Source organism: Varanus komodoensis, unplaced genomic scaffold (assembly GCF_004798865.1).
Source record: "Varanus komodoensis strain SLA01 unplaced genomic scaffold, ASM479886v1 scaffold62, whole genome shotgun sequence".
NCBI classification, from domain to species: domain Eukaryota; kingdom Metazoa; phylum Chordata; class Lepidosauria; order Squamata; family Varanidae; genus Varanus; species Varanus komodoensis.
The window spans coordinates 3,868,031-3,886,199 of NW_025336248.1; the positions used below are offsets into that span (position 1 = coordinate 3,868,031).

The 18,169-nt window shown below is 38.5% G+C and overlaps 1 protein-coding gene across 1 annotated transcript; it reads right to left on the reverse strand.

The window, feature by feature from the left end:
- Positions 1 to 1,155: 1,155 nt before the first annotated feature.
- Positions 1,156 to 10,373, reverse strand: LOC123033474 (vomeronasal type-2 receptor 26-like). Its single transcript, XM_044450077.1, has 6 exons — positions 10,369 to 10,373; positions 8,999 to 9,290; positions 4,982 to 5,827; positions 4,433 to 4,660; positions 2,968 to 3,094; positions 1,156 to 2,057 (listed from the first exon to the last, which is right to left on the reverse strand). The coding sequence occupies exons 1-6, from the start codon at positions 10,371 to 10,373 to the stop codon at positions 1,156 to 1,158; spliced, it is 2,400 nt and encodes a 799-aa protein (XP_044306012.1).
- Positions 10,374 to 18,169: the final 7,796 nt, after the last annotated feature.

The window sequence follows — 18,169 nt, forward strand, 5'->3', positions numbered from 1 at the left end:
AATCTCAGTTGTGAATCTTCAGCTTTCTTTAGCAACCGTCTACAACTTAACTAAATGTGTGATCTCTGAGCAATTGCTATTGTGACTGAAATTAACCAGAAAACACACACAAAGATGCCCAGACACACCTATTCAGAACAGCTTGTTTATTTGCAGATTGGCATCCACATTCCATTGAATTCTCAGCCATGCCCTTACTGCTTTGATCCAAAGCTTTGATTAGCACAGATGCCTCTAGATGCCCCTAGGAGATGTAAAATACTTGCGTTGGAGAAAAGCTATATTTGATCCAGAAAAGAAACAAGTACTTGCGAATTGCAGTTAGTTCCAGGGCAATTTAAGATCTTTTGGTGTTCCCACCAGGGGTCTTTTGAGATTCGCCTTTTGAGCTTGTAAACTTTTCCTCACTCTATTAGTTGGAGAGGCACACATATTCCACTGCTCATTCCAAAAAGAAATCTGGGTTTCCAAGTGGTTTCTTGGAATGATCCCATTCTTCTCTCATACTTACTACACAGGTCATATTGCCAAAGGGAAATGTTTTAACTTACAGCCCTGCACGCAGGAGCAGGCAGCAACAAAGGTGCTTTGAGTGATGACCCATGGTTGCTGGATTTCTCCTGCACAGGTGACTGTAAGCAGGTGAAGAACTTGTGGTTTCTTATGAGCTGCCCAGAGAGCCATTGGGCTTTGAGGTGGCATGCAAATGCAAAAAGAAAAAAAAAAATAAGCAAATAAATCTGCTAGTGCAGTGCTTTGGGCAGCTTCTTTTGGATTAGTGGCACTACAATGCCCATCCTTCATCCAGAAAAAGACACTAGTGCACTATCCTGGTAGCATCTTCATTTTACTAACAGGGTAGGGTATATGTCAGAAGGCAGGCAGAAGGGTAGATGTCAAGATCACCTTTCATCTTCTCTGATTTCCATGATGAAACATTCCTTGTGGCCAGGGTATCAGGTAGCATGTCTCTTAAGCTGACTTAAGAAAGGGATCCATTTGAAGGGAACATATCTGCTTACCTGTGCACAAAAGAATTCAAGCAGGAGTGTTCACCTTTGCAAGCGCTCTATTCCTATCTTTTGCACATCTCTACCATAAGCATTTTCAGCATCTCTTTAATATTCCTGAGAATTAAGAGAATGTTCTATGCTTTCAATTCTTCCTTCTTATTAGGTGTTCCCTGTTGTTCAGCTCAGGCCTGACAACAATAATGTAGCATTTGGGGCCAAAGATGCAACCCAGTAGCCCAGTACTGGATGACAAGATGGCAAAGATCTCCACAGCCACCACATACTTCCCTTTTGTGCTCAGGTAGGCTGGAACAAAGGACAACCACACACTGCAGAAGACCAGCATGCTGAAAGTAATGAACTTGGCCTCATTGAAACTGTCAGGTAACTTCCTGGCTAGGAAAGCAACAATGAAACTAACTATAGCCAGGATTCCCAAATAGCCCAAGACACAATAAAACATGGGAGCAGAGCCCTCATTGCATTCCAGAATGATTTGGTCATCCAGTGAATGCACATCCACATCTGGAAATGGAGGTGTTATGCTTAGCCAAAGCATACAAAGGACTGCTTCAATCAAGGAACCAGAAAGAGAAATGGAATTGCCCAGTCCTTTCCCCATCCTTTTCCTCATGCTGGACCCTGGCTTGGTGGCAACAAATGCCAGAACTACAGTAATAGTTTTGGCCAAGATGCTGGAAAGGGCCACAGAGAAGATAATGCCAAAAACCATTTGTCGGAGAAGGCAGGTCACCTTTCCAGGTTGCCCAATGAAGAGCAAGGGGCAGAGGAAGCAGAGGAGGAGACTGCTGAGGAGGATGTAGGTGATGCTTCTGTTGTTGGCTTTGACTATGGGGGTGTCCTTGTGCTTGAGAAAAATTCCAAGCACCAAAGCTGTGCTGGATGAGAAACAAATAGCTAAGAAAGTCAAGACAATCCCCAGAGATTCTCCATATGAGAGGTAGCTCAGATCCCTCAGAATGCATTGGGTTTGTTCGTTGTTGGGATACTGGTCTTCTGGACATTTGACACAGGCATCCATGTCTGAAAAAGGGAAAGGTTGGTTAAGCATTTGAAAAAAATAAACTAGCAAACATCTGTTGAAAAGAGAAGTAAAATGCATTTAGTGTTCTTCTTTCTCCCCTATTATGTACGAGTTGTTTTAATTTCATGTTTTGTAATCTTGTATATGAGCACAAAAGATGGGGAAGCCCTAATTCATATCTGTAGCTATGAGCTCAGTTGGTATCCCTTAGTAAAATTTACCTTTTCCTTGACTTAGCTCTTGGTGTTAGGTGGAAGTAGCAGTAAGGCAAACCTTTCTAACAAGTGAGATTGCTGGACTGCACCTTTCCCATTCCATGCAGTATTATAGTTGCCATTTTTTGGGTAGTGGCTTTACAAAAAAAAAAAAAAAGACCATTGATTTGTCATTTGAATTTGGAATGCACTTAAATCCCAAGCCACATTCTCTTGGCACATCATGTGGCCATCCTACTGAAGATGGCAATCTGGACCTGCTCATTTCTCACACAGAGGGCTGTATAGTCCAGCTCACAGTTCCAGAGTTCCCATCTGCTTGGGGCCTTACTATGTTCATGTGTTTCTTTTGTTTGTACCAGACCTCCACATTAAGGAAATGACCCTACACGCACTCAACAGAGAAATCAATACATATTTAGGCAGTGGAACTGCCTGCCAAAGGAAGCCAGCCATTCCATCTTTACTTCTGTTTATTCTGAGAGGTGTTGAACCTAATAGGTAGTAGATGGTGTTTAGCCATTCTATTTTCTATTTTATCTGTCCAAAAATATAAGTATTTAGTCATTAGATTCTTTTTTAAATTCTGTGTTGAGGAGCATTTTCATATGCACTCAAGGGGTACACATTATTCCAATAAAAAGTAATTAATAAGATACAGTATGTGGCTATTTCTGTCCCTGATGCCTCCTACCATTCTTGTGGGAGATCATTCCTTTTGGACATGCAGCACAGTCATAGCAGCAAAATGGCTCTGTGTCCTTCTTTTTCCTGCTGCTACCTGGATAGCAGTTGTCATTGCACACAGAAAGAGGCAGGCTCTGTACGGAAGCATGGAAAATAAGGAAAAGTTTGAGCCGGTGTCTTGAAAATAGGTATGCACAATACAATTAGCCATGGCAGGCCATGATCCATGTATATTTCAAAGAAGTTTAACATTTTATCTGAACCTAGCAGCATGGTTCATTCATTATACACAAGCCATTCTGACTGTAGACAGTGTCTGTGCTTGTGGCTTGCTAACTCTGATTGATTGAATGGTGACATTTCAGGTGCTCTACAAATTTCCCCTGAGCTAGGGTTGGATGGGAACTTCACTAACCATTAATCCTTGCTCACACCTTCAAGAGACACAAAATTGTCTTTCAGGTTGGATTTGGAGAGACCTTTGTCTGAAAGAAAAGGAATATACTGCCTAGACTTAAGAGACTCATTCTGACCCATGGCTCATAAGATTGAGATGCTCTGTTCACCAGTGATCACAAAATCTAAGAGAAATGCCTATGCATTTCATTCCCAAGGAGCTGGGCTTCATATGGGGAAGAAGGCAATGCTGATAGGAAGAACTTCTCTAACCAACTCAGTTTTCCTTTCTACAGAGATTTTGGATAGGATTCAGATTTAACCATCCTGAGCAAATATTCTTAAATTAGTCAGATGCAACATAATTTCATTTGATTTTAAGAGTTTGACTCAGGATGACTAAATGTGGATCAAACTATATTGTATAAACAAGAGAAAATGAATGAATATGCAACATGCGCCGAAATGCTTTCCACACTCCTCTGTTGACTGGAAGTGTTGTGATCAAATGGAGGAGGCTACAAGCAATGCCTTCTTTCTGTCATTTACTATTGATTTCCTGGACAATCTATAGAACTGCAAAAATTGGATCATCTCAAATATCAACTGGCTTGATTATTAATTCTTCATCCGTACATGTGACTATAGAAAATGCATAGTAGCCTCATGCCTATAACATATAGGAAGATGATAAATATGAGCTCTTTATGCTATAATAACAGATTTTATGAACTTTGGGCAGCACTGAACACACCTTGAATGCATTAGTACCATGGGGGCAGGACCTTGGGGCCCTTGCCTAGGAGACCCTCTCTGTACAACATGCAGGAGCATCTTCAAATGTGGTCAGGATGGCTTAACACTTTTAAAGTAACTGAAATAACTCACACTGTCATCTATAGGACACTTCCCATCCCCATAAGTCAATTATGCCCAAAATTACCAAACTGTTTCTCTGGGTTTATGCAAAAGTTTGGTTTACCAAAAAAAAAAAAAAAAAAAAAAAACCCTCTTCTGTTTGACATCCCAATGAATTCCAAGGTTTTTATATTGAAGCACTGGCAGCTATGACTCACCTGATTAAAACTGTGATGCCAAATGATTTGGTCAACATTAATGCTCAATTTATTGCCTGAAGAACCCTGTAGATCCAGTCTTCCAACTTTGACTCTAACAACTGAGCCATTTGGATGTATCAACCAGTTTGTGACATCAAACCCTGCAACCAGTTCTGCATTTTCATTGAAGTGCACAAGCTGTCCAGCACTGTTATTGAATGAAATGCTATTTAGAAAGTGATGGAGCTAAATTGGAAGAAAATATGAACAAAAGGTCTATTTGATCAAAAGGGCTTGTTTCGACCAACATCTGAATTACACTGTTTCCTTAGCAGTGGAAGTGGTGATTTAATATTCCTAGTTTCCTGTTGCTCCAACAGGCTCCATGATGGTGGCTGATTAAAACTATTAAAGAAATCACTATTATATAATGGGTTTAATTTTTAGTCATGTGTATATGTGCATCTAATGTAAGGAGAAATATGCTTGGATCCAACCCAATGTGGTGGTAGGATCAATGTCCAAATAGGGACTATTTATTTGGAATGGGTTTTTTCCCCAAATTACCTTCCATGGTTGCACATTCTGAATAGCAAGTCTCCCTCTTTCTAGTGATCTTCTGTGTTTGGAGCCAGATTCATATGCAGCATGCAAAGCATGTGCCACAGCATAGACAGCGTTGTAGACATTATAACTGTGTCCAGTCATGTTCATTTCAAAAAAACTTCCAGGAACAGTCTCTAGCTTCTCATCCCCTGTGCAGGTTTCATACATTTCAGACTTTTCTTGGGAACAGTTGAATGCTTGTTGCCAGAAGTCTTTGATGAAACCATCCCCTTTTGCCCAGGAAAGATTTATTGTTTGGACAAACTTCTGGAATCTGAATGGCTGATCTGAGTGAACAGTGAAGGATATGGAACCGTGGAATGTTTGCATATCCCAATTCCTTTGGAAAGAAAATGATGCAAAATCCCAGTGGGATGTAATAACCCACAATTTATTCATGGGGGGCAAATCCAAGAAGGGTGCTGAAAAGAGCAACAATCTCAATATCTGGAAAGATGGAGGTTCTCCATAGACAAAGAAAACATTGGCTTTGCTCTTAATGATGTTTTCATAGCTATCCCAGTTGTTTAACGTATAGTCAATAATTTCATCCACATAATCCCATTTTGGAATTTTGAATGTGAAAGCATCACAGATGCCATGCTGGGAAAGCATTGGTACCATGGTCTGTAGAAACTTGTTTCCTCTGTCATCGTTCACAGCCAGGAGCCCAATCCATGTCCATCCAAAGTGCTGAAGCATTTGCATGACTCCCATGTATTGTTGGGCTTCTCTAGGGACCAGCTGGTACAAAAATGGTATTTGCTTTTCAGTACCTTGTGATGGCAAAAATGAGCCATAGGTGAGCTGAAATTAAGCATTTTTAGATAGGTTAGAGGAGAATCTTAAATTATAGAAAGGCGGAGTAGCAGTCTAGTTCATCTAGTCAAACAGCACCTCATATGATGCGGGGAACCTAAATTAAATGTCCCCCATCAAGCTGATGCAGAGACTTTTCCTAAAAGACCACCATTAGAAAAGCTTCCCTCACTTCAATTTCTATTGTTCAACTGTGTGTACTACTGAATTGCATTTCTGAAAAATCTAGACATGCCTTCTGAAGAGCAGAGGGACAGTCTTTGCTCTCTCTTCGCTACTGTGAATTCTGATTTTTGAAAAGCTGTAAGATCTCCCACCATGAGATTTCTCTTCTTCAAGCTAAACCTGAACATTTTGTTTCAGTTGTTCATCACAGGATTTTTTTTTTTACTCCTCATCACCTTCTTTCCCCTCTCTGAATGCCTTCCAGTTTGTTTATAGCCTTAAAGGGCCATACTGTACTCAGTGTAAAAAAATATGGTTTCACCAGTATGAACTACAGAATTCCTACTTTTTGTGGCTTGGAAACTAACTAATGTAGGCTAAAGTTGTGTTAAAGTTCAATTGGAGACTTGCCTACTCAGAAGATTCTGAATTCACTGGGGAATATTCTTAGGAAACACTGTCTGATGTGCTACAGTTGTGGTGTCTATGTTAAGGTCCATGTGTAAATAGTATTCCAGAATGTTGTGGTGAATAGAGCAAGGGGGCATTCAATTCTCATAAATGTGAACAATTCGTTCTATAGTGATGACATTTTCAAGTGTCATTAAGAGATGTTCACTGTACAAACCCTGATAATTTCTTGATAATTAGTAAACTTTTGTGGAGATAAAATGGGTTTTTTAAGGGGGGGGATGAAGAAAACACCCACTTTTTTGTATCAGAAATGATATCCTGAATATTAGTGGCATTTTAGTTATGATCTCTGAAGGGACCAAAGTGTTCTTACCTCAAACTTTGAGAATTATGTATTCTTGTATTGGATTGCATGAAAGACTCTTCTTCTTCAAAATTCTATTTTATGTAGTTTAAAGTAAGCATTTTAATACAATGCTTATCAGCAGACCAACAATTTGCAGGGGAAAGGGGAAGGTAAGAAATAAGAAATGGACACCAGAGTTATTAGGGAACAATGCCAAAAGACAATTCCTGAAGCAATAGGAAAAGGTCTGGATACATGCAAAAGAGTACAGCAACCATGGGAACACTGCATTAATCCAAGCAATGTAATGCTAAAAGTGTTGCAACAAAGAACACAACCCCACCACTCCTACCCTATGGCATTTCTCTGGATTGAGAAATACCAGATTTCAAAGCTAGTTTCTGAAAAGGAAGAGGCACTAGGGTTCATATTGCAAATATATGTTGGCTATTGGAGCACACTAAAGTATTTCAGAAAAGCCCTTGCCTGTGTGGATCATGAAAAGCTATGGATGGATCTGAAAAAAAGGGGTGTCCCTCTGCATTTGATTGTACCTATGCATAACCTGAATCATGGACAAGAAGCTAGAGTTCAGGCAGAATATGGAGAAACAGAATGGTTCCCCCCGGCAAAGGTTTCAAACAAAAGTGTATTTATTTCCATATTTGTTCAATCTGAATGCAGAACTTAGCATAAGGAAAGTTGGATTAGATTCAGAGGAGGGAGTGAAAATTGCTGGAAAAAACAACACTAATTTACAATATGCAGATGATATACTACTGGCAGAAATTGGTAATGACTTGAAATAAATCCTGATAAAAGTGAAAGAAGAAAGTACAAAAACAGATTTGCAGCTGAATATGAAGAACACAGAAATTCTGTCTACAGATGAATTACAGAATTTTACTGTTAATAAGGAAGAAATTGAAATTGTGAAAGATATCCCAAATCCTGGCTCTGTCATCAATTCCAAGGAAGACTGTAGCCAATAAATTTGAAGAAGGATGATACTAGGAAGGGTGACAATGAAGGAACTAGAAAAGATCATCAAGAACAAGGATGTCTTACTGAAGACCAAGGCCAAGATCATCCACACTGTTGGATTCCTGATGTAAACAGTGAAGAAGGCTGACAGGTAGAAAATAGACGCACTTGAAATATGGTGCTGTAAGAGAGCTTTGCGAATGCCATGGACTGACATAGTCTAAACCCCTAGGAGTAAAAGCAACAAAACTGAGGCTGTCATATTTTGGACACATTATGAGAAGGCAAGACTTCCTGGAGAAGGCAGGGAAAGTCAAGGTAGAAGACCAACTATGACATGAGTTGAATCCAAAAAGAAATATATGTTGAACTTGGGAGAACTAAATGGAGCAGGCATGGACAGGACATTTTGGAAGGCTTTCATTCATCGGGTTTCCATAAGTTGGAGACAGCAAATACTACCCAACAGCTGAAGTTCTTTGTGCAGTTCACAATTCATAAAGCACAGTTTGAAACTACCGTGGTACTATGTTTGCATATTGCACTCACCATCTTGTCCACATGATTGATATGGTTAGAGAGAAAAAATAACATTTTCTCCTGTTATTGATCTCTCCTTATTTCTGCCTCCTTAGGGAGGATTTGGTATTAATCATTGTGTAAATAACTCACAATTTTCCTTCTTTTTGGTTGAAAACTGTGTGGCTTTAACTCTTTTTCTTTACCATAGATCATGACTTTATTTATTTGTTTTCTGGATAGCATTGAAGCCTTAGACTTCTTTTTAACAGCTGCTTTACACAAGTGAGGTCATTTTCATATCTTTTGCAGGGTCTTGCTTTGTTCTGCTATCTAATTTGAAATGTGCATTTATCTCTGTTGAATTCCATATTGTTACTCTTTGGCCAATTTTGGATTCTGTCACGATCATTATGAATGTTACCCTTCTTGTATGTCATGTTTGATATGAATTCCTTCCATATCTTTATCTATATGCATCTAAAAATCAGAAAATGAGAAAGCAATGAAGAATGAAGAGCATTCAAAACCTCTTTGTGTTAGATAAGGAGGCAATTTTTAGAGATAGTTTTCCAACATGATAAATACACTTAACAATGTTGTCACTTTACCTGCATGTAAATAGATTGCTAACTGAAAGTTCATGGAGCACTTTGTCAAATGCTTTGTTGAAATGAAGAAGATGCTATGCTGCACCTGTGAAAATTTCACACGCACATGTACCCTCTTACCTGTGGGGTCTTATGAGTTGCTGAAAAGATGGCCATATTGGCAGAAGTTTCAGAGAAGCATCCTCCAATGAGAGCTATCACATTACTATGGGTGTGACACTTGAAGTTGGGGACAAACCTGTGTTGTGTGGAAAGAAGGTTGAGGGTGGCCTTGAAGGTCATTCTTGCTGTGTAGTAGCTATTGAGAATATGGAACCCCAGGGAGATATTAGGTAGGATTTGTGGGTTCTCATTGATCTCTTTTACTGCAAATGCCAAGGCCAGGACATGCTGGTAGTTCTTAGGTACTGACCTGTTTAAAAAAAGTTAAAGGATCTTTATCCAAGAAAAAAGCCAACCAAACAATCAAACAAACAAAAAACAAAGAACAAAAAAAATCCACATTTGTACTCCACATAATCAATCAACTGTATGCTTTCAAGACAGAAGTATAGCTTAAAATAATCAGATAGCACTTGAAGGAAAAGTAATGGAGGAAAATAAAAGAAAGTAAGACCTCTGAAATGGATGTATAAATGCTCTAAATATTTTTGCATCATTCAAATACTTAATACAGTGTGGCATTAATTTATTAGAGTTGTATTGTTTACATAAAAATGGCATTTAAAAATTTAAAAGATCATACAAAAAACTCATATATGTTGCAATGTTCTTACTTCTTAAATACAAGCTCTAAAAAATCTTGTACTTACAAAAGTAGATTCAGTATCTATGCTCTATTGTGAATCTTTGTACAAAAGGGATGAGAGAAACAAGAAATATATAATGGCATGAATTCAGTTCAGGAAATTAATAGTAGATCATTTGTATTGTCTGATCCCTGTTATATATAAATTCAGGTCAATCACATGGATATTAATGACATTCAATGTGACATAAGTATTAAAGTGGAAAGAACCTGGAGCATTTCAAAGTTCCACAACCACATCTGCATTTGAAGGCAATGTTCCAGATTAGACAGAGGAATGAATGTTGCAGAATATTAATATTATTATTTTTAAGAAATGAATATTATTATGACGTTTTATTTGTCCGATTCTTAATATAGAGGTAAAAACTAGTGGGACCTGATTGTGCCTGTAAATGCTTTCAATCAAACACATTATCTGACCAGTGAATCAAAATTGGTGGTGCTTTCCATTTCTTCAGTTAACTCAGGCTTATTTCTGTACAATATGGAAATAAGTCAGGGAAATTTCAGTGAGGAATGTAATAGCAGGAATTAAACATTATGAAAATAAAATAAATCTAAAAATGAGAAACCTGGAAGTGAATGAGAGAGGACAAAGGATGACAGGAATGAGGAGTAAATAGATTTATGCATACTAGTCATTGTATAGAAACTTCAGAAATGTTTCACTCCACCTCACCTCATTGTGTTTAACTTCATGTATACTCCAACTTAGCATACATGAACAAGTGAAGAAATTGTTCTGGCTAGAATAAGAATCATTCCCATTATGATCTGAATATATTAAAGAGAGGGAGAGAAGAAATTATGCCTTACATGGGTTCACCAAGCAGTGTCTGTGCAGGCTGTTGCACGAAAGAGAGGATATTATAAAGAAAGAGGACCTGAGAGACAATCCCACCAATGACAGCATCACCTGGCTGGTAGAATTTATGTGGAATAGGGAGGGGATCCTCAGTCGTGGTGCAATTGATAGAATGTCTCTTGCACACAGTGTGACATATCAGAAGAAGAAGGAAAGTAAACATTAACATGATGATCCTGTTTATTAAACATGTCCAAAAATCAATTCCCGTATTTCTCTCAACATCCTTTTAGAGGCCTTCATTGCTAGTTGTTCTAGTGCCTCCTTGGAGTGTGAATGATTCCATTGTGGCTGTTTTAATACACGGACTGTCAGAAAATTTGCGCACAATGCACATACTAGAGAAGCAGAAAGCACAATCGTCCTTTAGTTAATTATGTCTCTTTATCTCTTCAGTTGAGTCATTAACCTTGCATGAAAATTAAAATGTCCCAATGTTAAAATAAACATGTGGATCCATTTTATAACACTGCATTAGTGTAGAAAGAAGAAACATGTAAAATCAAATATTGGAAAGATACCTAAAGTATGCATATGAATCGCTCACACAAATGAATGGCAGTACCCTCCCTTAGCCTACAAGGAGATATCAGCATCATACGGAGTTTTATAAGTTTTTCCAAATGATGATCGTCAGTCTTGCTCATGGGCTATAGAGATGGATTGGGCAACGGAATGGAAAACAGTAATTTAGGTAATAATAGGAGTATTGTCAATTCCCCAGTGTCTCATTAACATTTGAAGTTGCATCATTCATGAGAAAACTTCAAGGGGTGTTTTCCTGAATCAAACTCTAGTTATTTTTTTCTTGTTAACTTCATCCAAAGTTCTGTGTTTATCAGAAAATGTCAGGTTCAGCAATATTATGCTGAAATGCAATGTCAAATTATTTTTCCCCAATACATTTATGAATGTTGTTTCAACAGTATTTGTAATAGTAAATCTATATTCAGGAGGCAGATAAGACTGGTAAGATACAGAAGACAGAGTTTCTCCTTGATATGACAGATGAAAATTTATCAGGGTTGAAAAAAAGACTAATGGTTTTTGCCTCTCTAAAATTCTAAACTCCATAGTCCTAATTTTAATCCCAGTGGGATTTTGAAAATAGAGTGAAAGATACTGGGGACTGCACTCAGATTCATCCTACTTTTCCTATATTATTAAACAAATGGCTTTGCAATAATATAACTTGCATTTTTGCATTAAAAAGTGCTTAAATAATGGCAAAGTGATGATAACCACTTTGCTAACCCAAGTATCATGGGATCATATTAAAAAATGCTTGCTGAATTGAAGATGATGGTGTATCACAGCTGTAAAAAGTCCAGCTGTGGAATATATAAAACTACCTGTGGCATCTTATGTATTCCTGAAATGATGGCCAAATTGGCAGAGATTTCAGAGAGGCATCCTCCTACGAGAACTTTCACAATGCTTTTGTTGTGAGACTCAAAGTTGGGGATGAACCTCTGTTGAGTGGAAAGCAGGTTCTGGGTGGCCCTACAACTCATTCATCCTACAGAGTAGCTATTGACGATATGGAATACAGGAGATCTCCCCAGGATTTCTTTTGCCTCAAATTGCAAGGCCAGTCTGTGCTCCTAGTTCTTTGGTACTGAACTATTGTAAGAGTTACAGGATCTTTAATCAGGAAACAAGAACAAGAATATGCATTTGTACTCTGCATGATGTATCACCCCCATGCATTCAGTTTTGCCCAGAAGAATTCAAACAGCAGCATTCACCAGCAGAAACACTCAAATTCTTGTAACATTCTTAGCATCAGCATTTCCAGTGAAATTCTAATTTTTAAGATTACCCCAAAATTCTTTAAGTTGAAAGAAAGAGAAGAGGTCTCATAGTACATAAACTAAAGCTATCTTACTAAGTAGCTGGCTTGGATTTCATACTGGATTATAAATGTTGATGATAGGTTCATGGAGCTAGAAATAGCAGATCTTGAAGAAGGAATGCTAAATTATTTATGGGTCAAAGCATCAGTTTAAAAGGTTTCAGCTTTAAGTAATAATCATGTCCAAAGAGATGGCTTAATGAAAATTTGGTATTCTACAGGAAGTATTCTGTAATCTCTCCCTTGATGTCCCCAGTTGAAGAATATGGAAAATATTTAAGGACAAATAACAGTCTGGTGGGAATGTGATTGAACAACAAGGATGAATTAAGGTTTGACAAGAACAAAAAGATGAAGGAAAACATATATAATGACTGCTCAACTACCAATTAATTTCAAAATTTCACACAAAATTAACTAATTTGTAAACAGAAGACTGATTGAAGAATTTGAAGCTGATAAATTTGGCCTCATTGAAACTGTCAGGTAACTTTCTGGCTAAAAAAGCCACAATGAAACTGACTAGTGCCAGGGAGCTCAGGGAGCCCAAGACACAATAAAACATGGGAGCAAAGCCCTCATTACATTCCAGGATGATATCATCCAGTGAACATGTGTCCACATCTGGGAATGGAGGGGTTGTAGTCACCCAGATTTTACAAATAACTGCTTGAACCAAGGAGCTAGAAGAGGCAATTGAAGTGGCCAGTCCTTTCCCCATTCTTTTCCTCATCCTGGACCCTGGTGTGGTTGCCATGAAGGCCAGAAGCACAGTGATGGTTTTGGCCAGGATGCTGGAAAGGGCCACAGAGAAGACAAGTCCAAATACTACTTGTTGGAGAAGGCAGGTCACCTTTGCAGGTTGCCCATTGAATAGCAAGGGGCAGAGGAAGCAGAGAAGGAGGGAGGTGAGGAGGATGTAGGTGATGCTTTGGTTGTTGGCTTTGACTATGGGGGTGTCCTTGTGCTTCAGAAAGAGTGAAAACACTAGAGCTGTAATGAAGGAGAAGAAAAGAGCCAAGCTAGTCAAAATGATCCGAAGAGATTCTGCATAAGAGAGGAAGCTGGGAATTCTGGGAATGCATTGGGTTTGTTCTTTGTTGGGATACTGGTGTTCTGGACATTTGATTCAGGTTGCCATGTCTGAAAGAAAGAAAGGAAGGACTGATTACTTATATTGATAAACAACATGGAGTCCATAAATATATTGTCAATGATTATTCCTTTGAAATAACTTCAAATCCAGTCAACTATTTAGGGATAAATGTAACAGGACATAATGACTTATATTTCAAGATAATGACCAAACTTGGTGGATTAAAATTCAGAGTTCTACAAAAACAGACTACATTAAAAGTCTCATGGTTTGGAATAATCTCCATTACAAATATGAATCAATTAATGGAAGCATATGGAAATAATTGAAAGAAGAAGAATGATCTCATAACTAACACAGATATAATTGAACCTCAAGGATGAATTGGACTTTGGCAAAAAGTAAAAGATGAAGGAGAAACTATAGAATGGTTCTTCTTCTTCCAATTGCTTTCAAGATATTTTGGATATCCAATCTTGGAAAGAGAGACAGAATTTGAAAAGCTGCTTACACACAAATAGGGTCACCTGTTATGAGAATTTTGCAAGTGATTGCTTTAATTTCATACTAACATAAGACTAGGTAAAAACACATGGAAATTTGGATGCAGGATCTTGGAGAGGAAACAATTCCATGGCAATGGGAAACTTGATGGGAGGGCATTAATTTTACTGGCAGTCAAGGATTAAGAGAAAATTGTTCTAAGATTTTTCTTTTGGGTTGTAAAGCATTCAGAAAGATATAGAAAAATTGCAAGAAATTATAATGAAATTGGTGGAAATGCAATGATGTATATGAGAACTTTTACTTTATGTGGGAGACTTGTCATAAAATTAAAAGATTCCATGGTAGCTGTTGCATGTAGAAATACAAGAATCCTTAAGAATAGGAAACATAGAGTGCTAAGAATATGCTTTTGAACATTTTACCAGAGACTTTTTCAAAGAATATAGCATAGTTAAGTTGATGATGACCAGGAAAATTGCTAGTGCTTGTAAATGGAAAAAAGTAGAATGTCCAACAACTGAAGATTGGAAAAATAAGTTGGCTGAGTATGCAGCGATGGCAAAATTAACTAATTTTGTAAACAGATTACTGATTGAAGAATCTAATGGGAAATTGAAATGTTATTATATGATCTTCAATTAATACTGAGCAAAATGCAACCCATGTACATGATTCAAAGTGATTGGAAAATTTATCATTTTACAGAACTATAATTCTCTTTCTTTATAAGCCTCCAGAAAGCACTGATTGAAGAAATGATAGGGAGTTTTTCTTTTCCAGTGATTTATTAACATATATTAAGATTATAAGTTATATTTATGTAAGATCCATTGGTATTCTTATTTCTCTTCTCTTCCATTTAAGGAAACAATGAAAAGTGTACTTAAAAAGAGAAGTCAACAAAAACTGAAAGACTAAATCTTCAGACTCCAAAAAGTTGTTTTGTTTTTTGTTTTTTTGGAGGGGGGTAAGAGGAAGTACCTTGAGGTCATTTAGGGAGATACAGCAGGATACTGCATGCTGTATATATCTCATAATGGAATGGTTTGGCTAATTTTACTCAATGACTTCGGCATTGTACTGGCTGGCTCCCGAATGACAAAGACGTAGCCCAACACAAGAGGGCTGAATCATTTGCACAGGATTGGTGGGTATTCCAACCATCCTTTTACTACAGAAGGTGGAGGTGTTGTGCATGGTACCCACTGAGGATGCACCAGGACTCTCTTGCTTCACTGTGCTGTACCATGCGGTGCTTTGCAGGTGTGTTCAGAACATTGATGTGGTTGAAACCATGAGGCAGGACTTTCAACAGAGCTAGTCTTTGGGAGGATGCACTCCACCTGCAGAAGCTTTCCTGGATTTCAATTCATTTCTGAGCCCAACTCAGATTACTGGCAGAGGTCATTGTACATAGAAAGCGGCAGAGGCTGCACAGAAGTGGAGAGAAGAAGGGAAAATATACACCTGAGTCTTGAGAATGGGTTCACATCTCATGAAAACATATGGTGGTTTGTGAGTCATTTTTGTTTCAAAGATGCCTATCAAGTTGTCTGAAGCCAGCAGCATAGTATGTTAATGAAACTCAAGCCACTCTGACTGGCTTTCAACACCACAACCAGGAGGTCTGAAACAAGTGTGGCTGACAACCCATGATAGCTTATCATGTGGTAGAAACTCAGTCATTGTCCATGCTACAAACAGTAGCCTGTTAGCCATGGCTTACTAAATTATGACTTATGAAATGCCCAACACATTTCTCCTCAATCAGGTTTGAGGAGGAACTTCAGTAGGTCTTAAGAGGAATCTTAGAACTCGATCATCATCTTCCATGTTCAACTGAGGGAGAAAATGACCACCTATCCTAGCTGATGAATGGTATGCAAAGAGAAGAGAGAGCTTTCTTTTTCTGCAACAAATCAGGTAATGAACTGTTGTGAACTGATGTTATGAATTGTAGTGATGCCAAGAGGGGACTGTGTGGAAGGAGTGCAAGGCCCTTCTCAGCAGACCTAGTGCAATGGCTCTCCAGTTAAACAGAGTTTTCTTCCCAGTTCCTGGAGCCAAGAGATAGCCCTCTGAAAAACACCCCCCCCCACACACACATATGCACACAGGCATGTTCTCAATGAAGTTAAAAGGTGAAATGTCATGGTCACTTGACATTGCTTGGGAGACCATTGGCTTGGATGGGGTTCACATCCCAAGGAGAGAACCAGGAAGGTTGCCAAGGGAAAGGATGGAGGCTGAGGCTATGCATTTGCATTGACTGGAGAAAATGTCCCAGCCTCCTTCCCTCCCACTTACCAGCCCTAAATCTGGACGGTAGAATGTGGCCATTTTCTACAGAAAGGTAAGTTAGAATTCATGGCAGTAGCAGAGCCTGGTACCATGATCCCTCATGCCTTGAACCAGATGCTCTTAAATCTCCACATTTGTGGGCTGCTGAGCATATGCCACAAGGGTGATAGGGCCACAGTATCCATTATAACATTTGTGGTCAAATAATTTGTAAATGGCATATGAATATACAATTTAATGATTTGCAGCTGTGGCTCACCTGTTTAAAACTGTTGTGCCACCTGATTTGGTCAGCAACAATGGTTAACTCTTGGGTTGCAGGAGCCTGGGTGTCCAGGCAGTCAACTTTTAGTCTACCTACTGAGCCATTGGGGAACATCAGCCAGTTGGTAACATCAAACTCCGCGACCAACTCTCCATTTTTATTAAAATGCACAGTGTCTCCAGCATTATTAAGTGAGATGCTTCTTAGAAAGTGATGGAGCTGGATTACAAAAGATAATAAACAAAGTCATGGCATTATCTTATCTTGTAATTGAGCTTCCATTGGGAATGTTTCAAATAAAGATCTCAATCCTTCCCCTTCCTTGACAGCATGTGGTAAGTTGATATTTCTAGTTGGCATTTGCTCCATTTAGCTCAATCTGAGTGGTCAATTGGAAATAACAATTTAAATAGAAATGAGTTGTATAATAGGTTCAATCCACTTTCTTTCCTGTGTAGAGCAGGCTCATGGAAATCTCTGGTCTCACTGAGTTCTGTGGGTCAAATCTAAACATCAGTAAAACTGGAACCATCCCAGTCAGACTGGTCCTTCTATACAAATGTATTACTAAGAAGGAATCGTTTTATGTAATTGTTTTATGCATAAATGGAAAACCTTTTAAGTTTTTGGTACTATTCTTTTGCCAAAGAGTATTGAGGTGCAACTACCTGCCATGGTTGCCCAGTCTGTAGAAGCAGCCTATCTCTTCCTACCCATTTTCTGTATTTGGAGCTGGATTCATATACTTCATGCAAAGTGTGTGCCACAGCATAGACAGCATTGTAGACATTATAGCTGTGTCCAGTCATCTTCATTTCAAACAAAATTCCAGGAAGAGTTTCTAGCTTCTCATCCCCTAAACAACTCTCTTTGCCCTCCACAGCTACAAGCCTAATCCATGTCCAATCAAAATACTGAATCAGTCGCACGACTTCCAGGTATTGCTGGGCTTCATTTGGAACCATCTGGTAGAGAAATGGCATTTGCTTTTGAGCCCCTTCTGGTGGCAAAAATGATCCATAGATGAGCTGAAATTAAGTATGTTTGGATAGATTGGAAAGGAATCTTAAAACAATAGAAAGAGAATATCAGGGTTTACTTTTGGAAATCTGGTCAAACCACCACACGTGTCATGCAGAAAACTCAAAATTATCTATCCCCTTCTCAGCTTCTGGAGAGTCTTTGTGTTAAAAGTCAGCTGTGGAAAAGAGTGACATTCAGTTTTGCTAAATTCCAATGCTCAAATATGTTCCGTTTTGAGATTTTTAGGCATGTTTTCTTCCGGGCACAGAGCAAGTCTTGGTCATCTTCTCTGTGATTGCAATTCTGTTTTTTGACAAGTTGTATTATCTCCCAATATTATCCCCCACACCTTTCTTCAGGCACAATATCTTTATATATGCATTATGAGACTTGCTTTCTTACCCCTTTCTACCTTCATTCCCCTCCTCTAAACCACCACGGGTTTGACTATTATCCTAAATGGCAAAACCCTGAACTGGATCCATTGGAGGACATGTGGCCTACCTGGTGTGAAATAAAATGGAACTGAAATTTTCATAGCTTGTTTTTATTTGCTCTGGCTAAAATT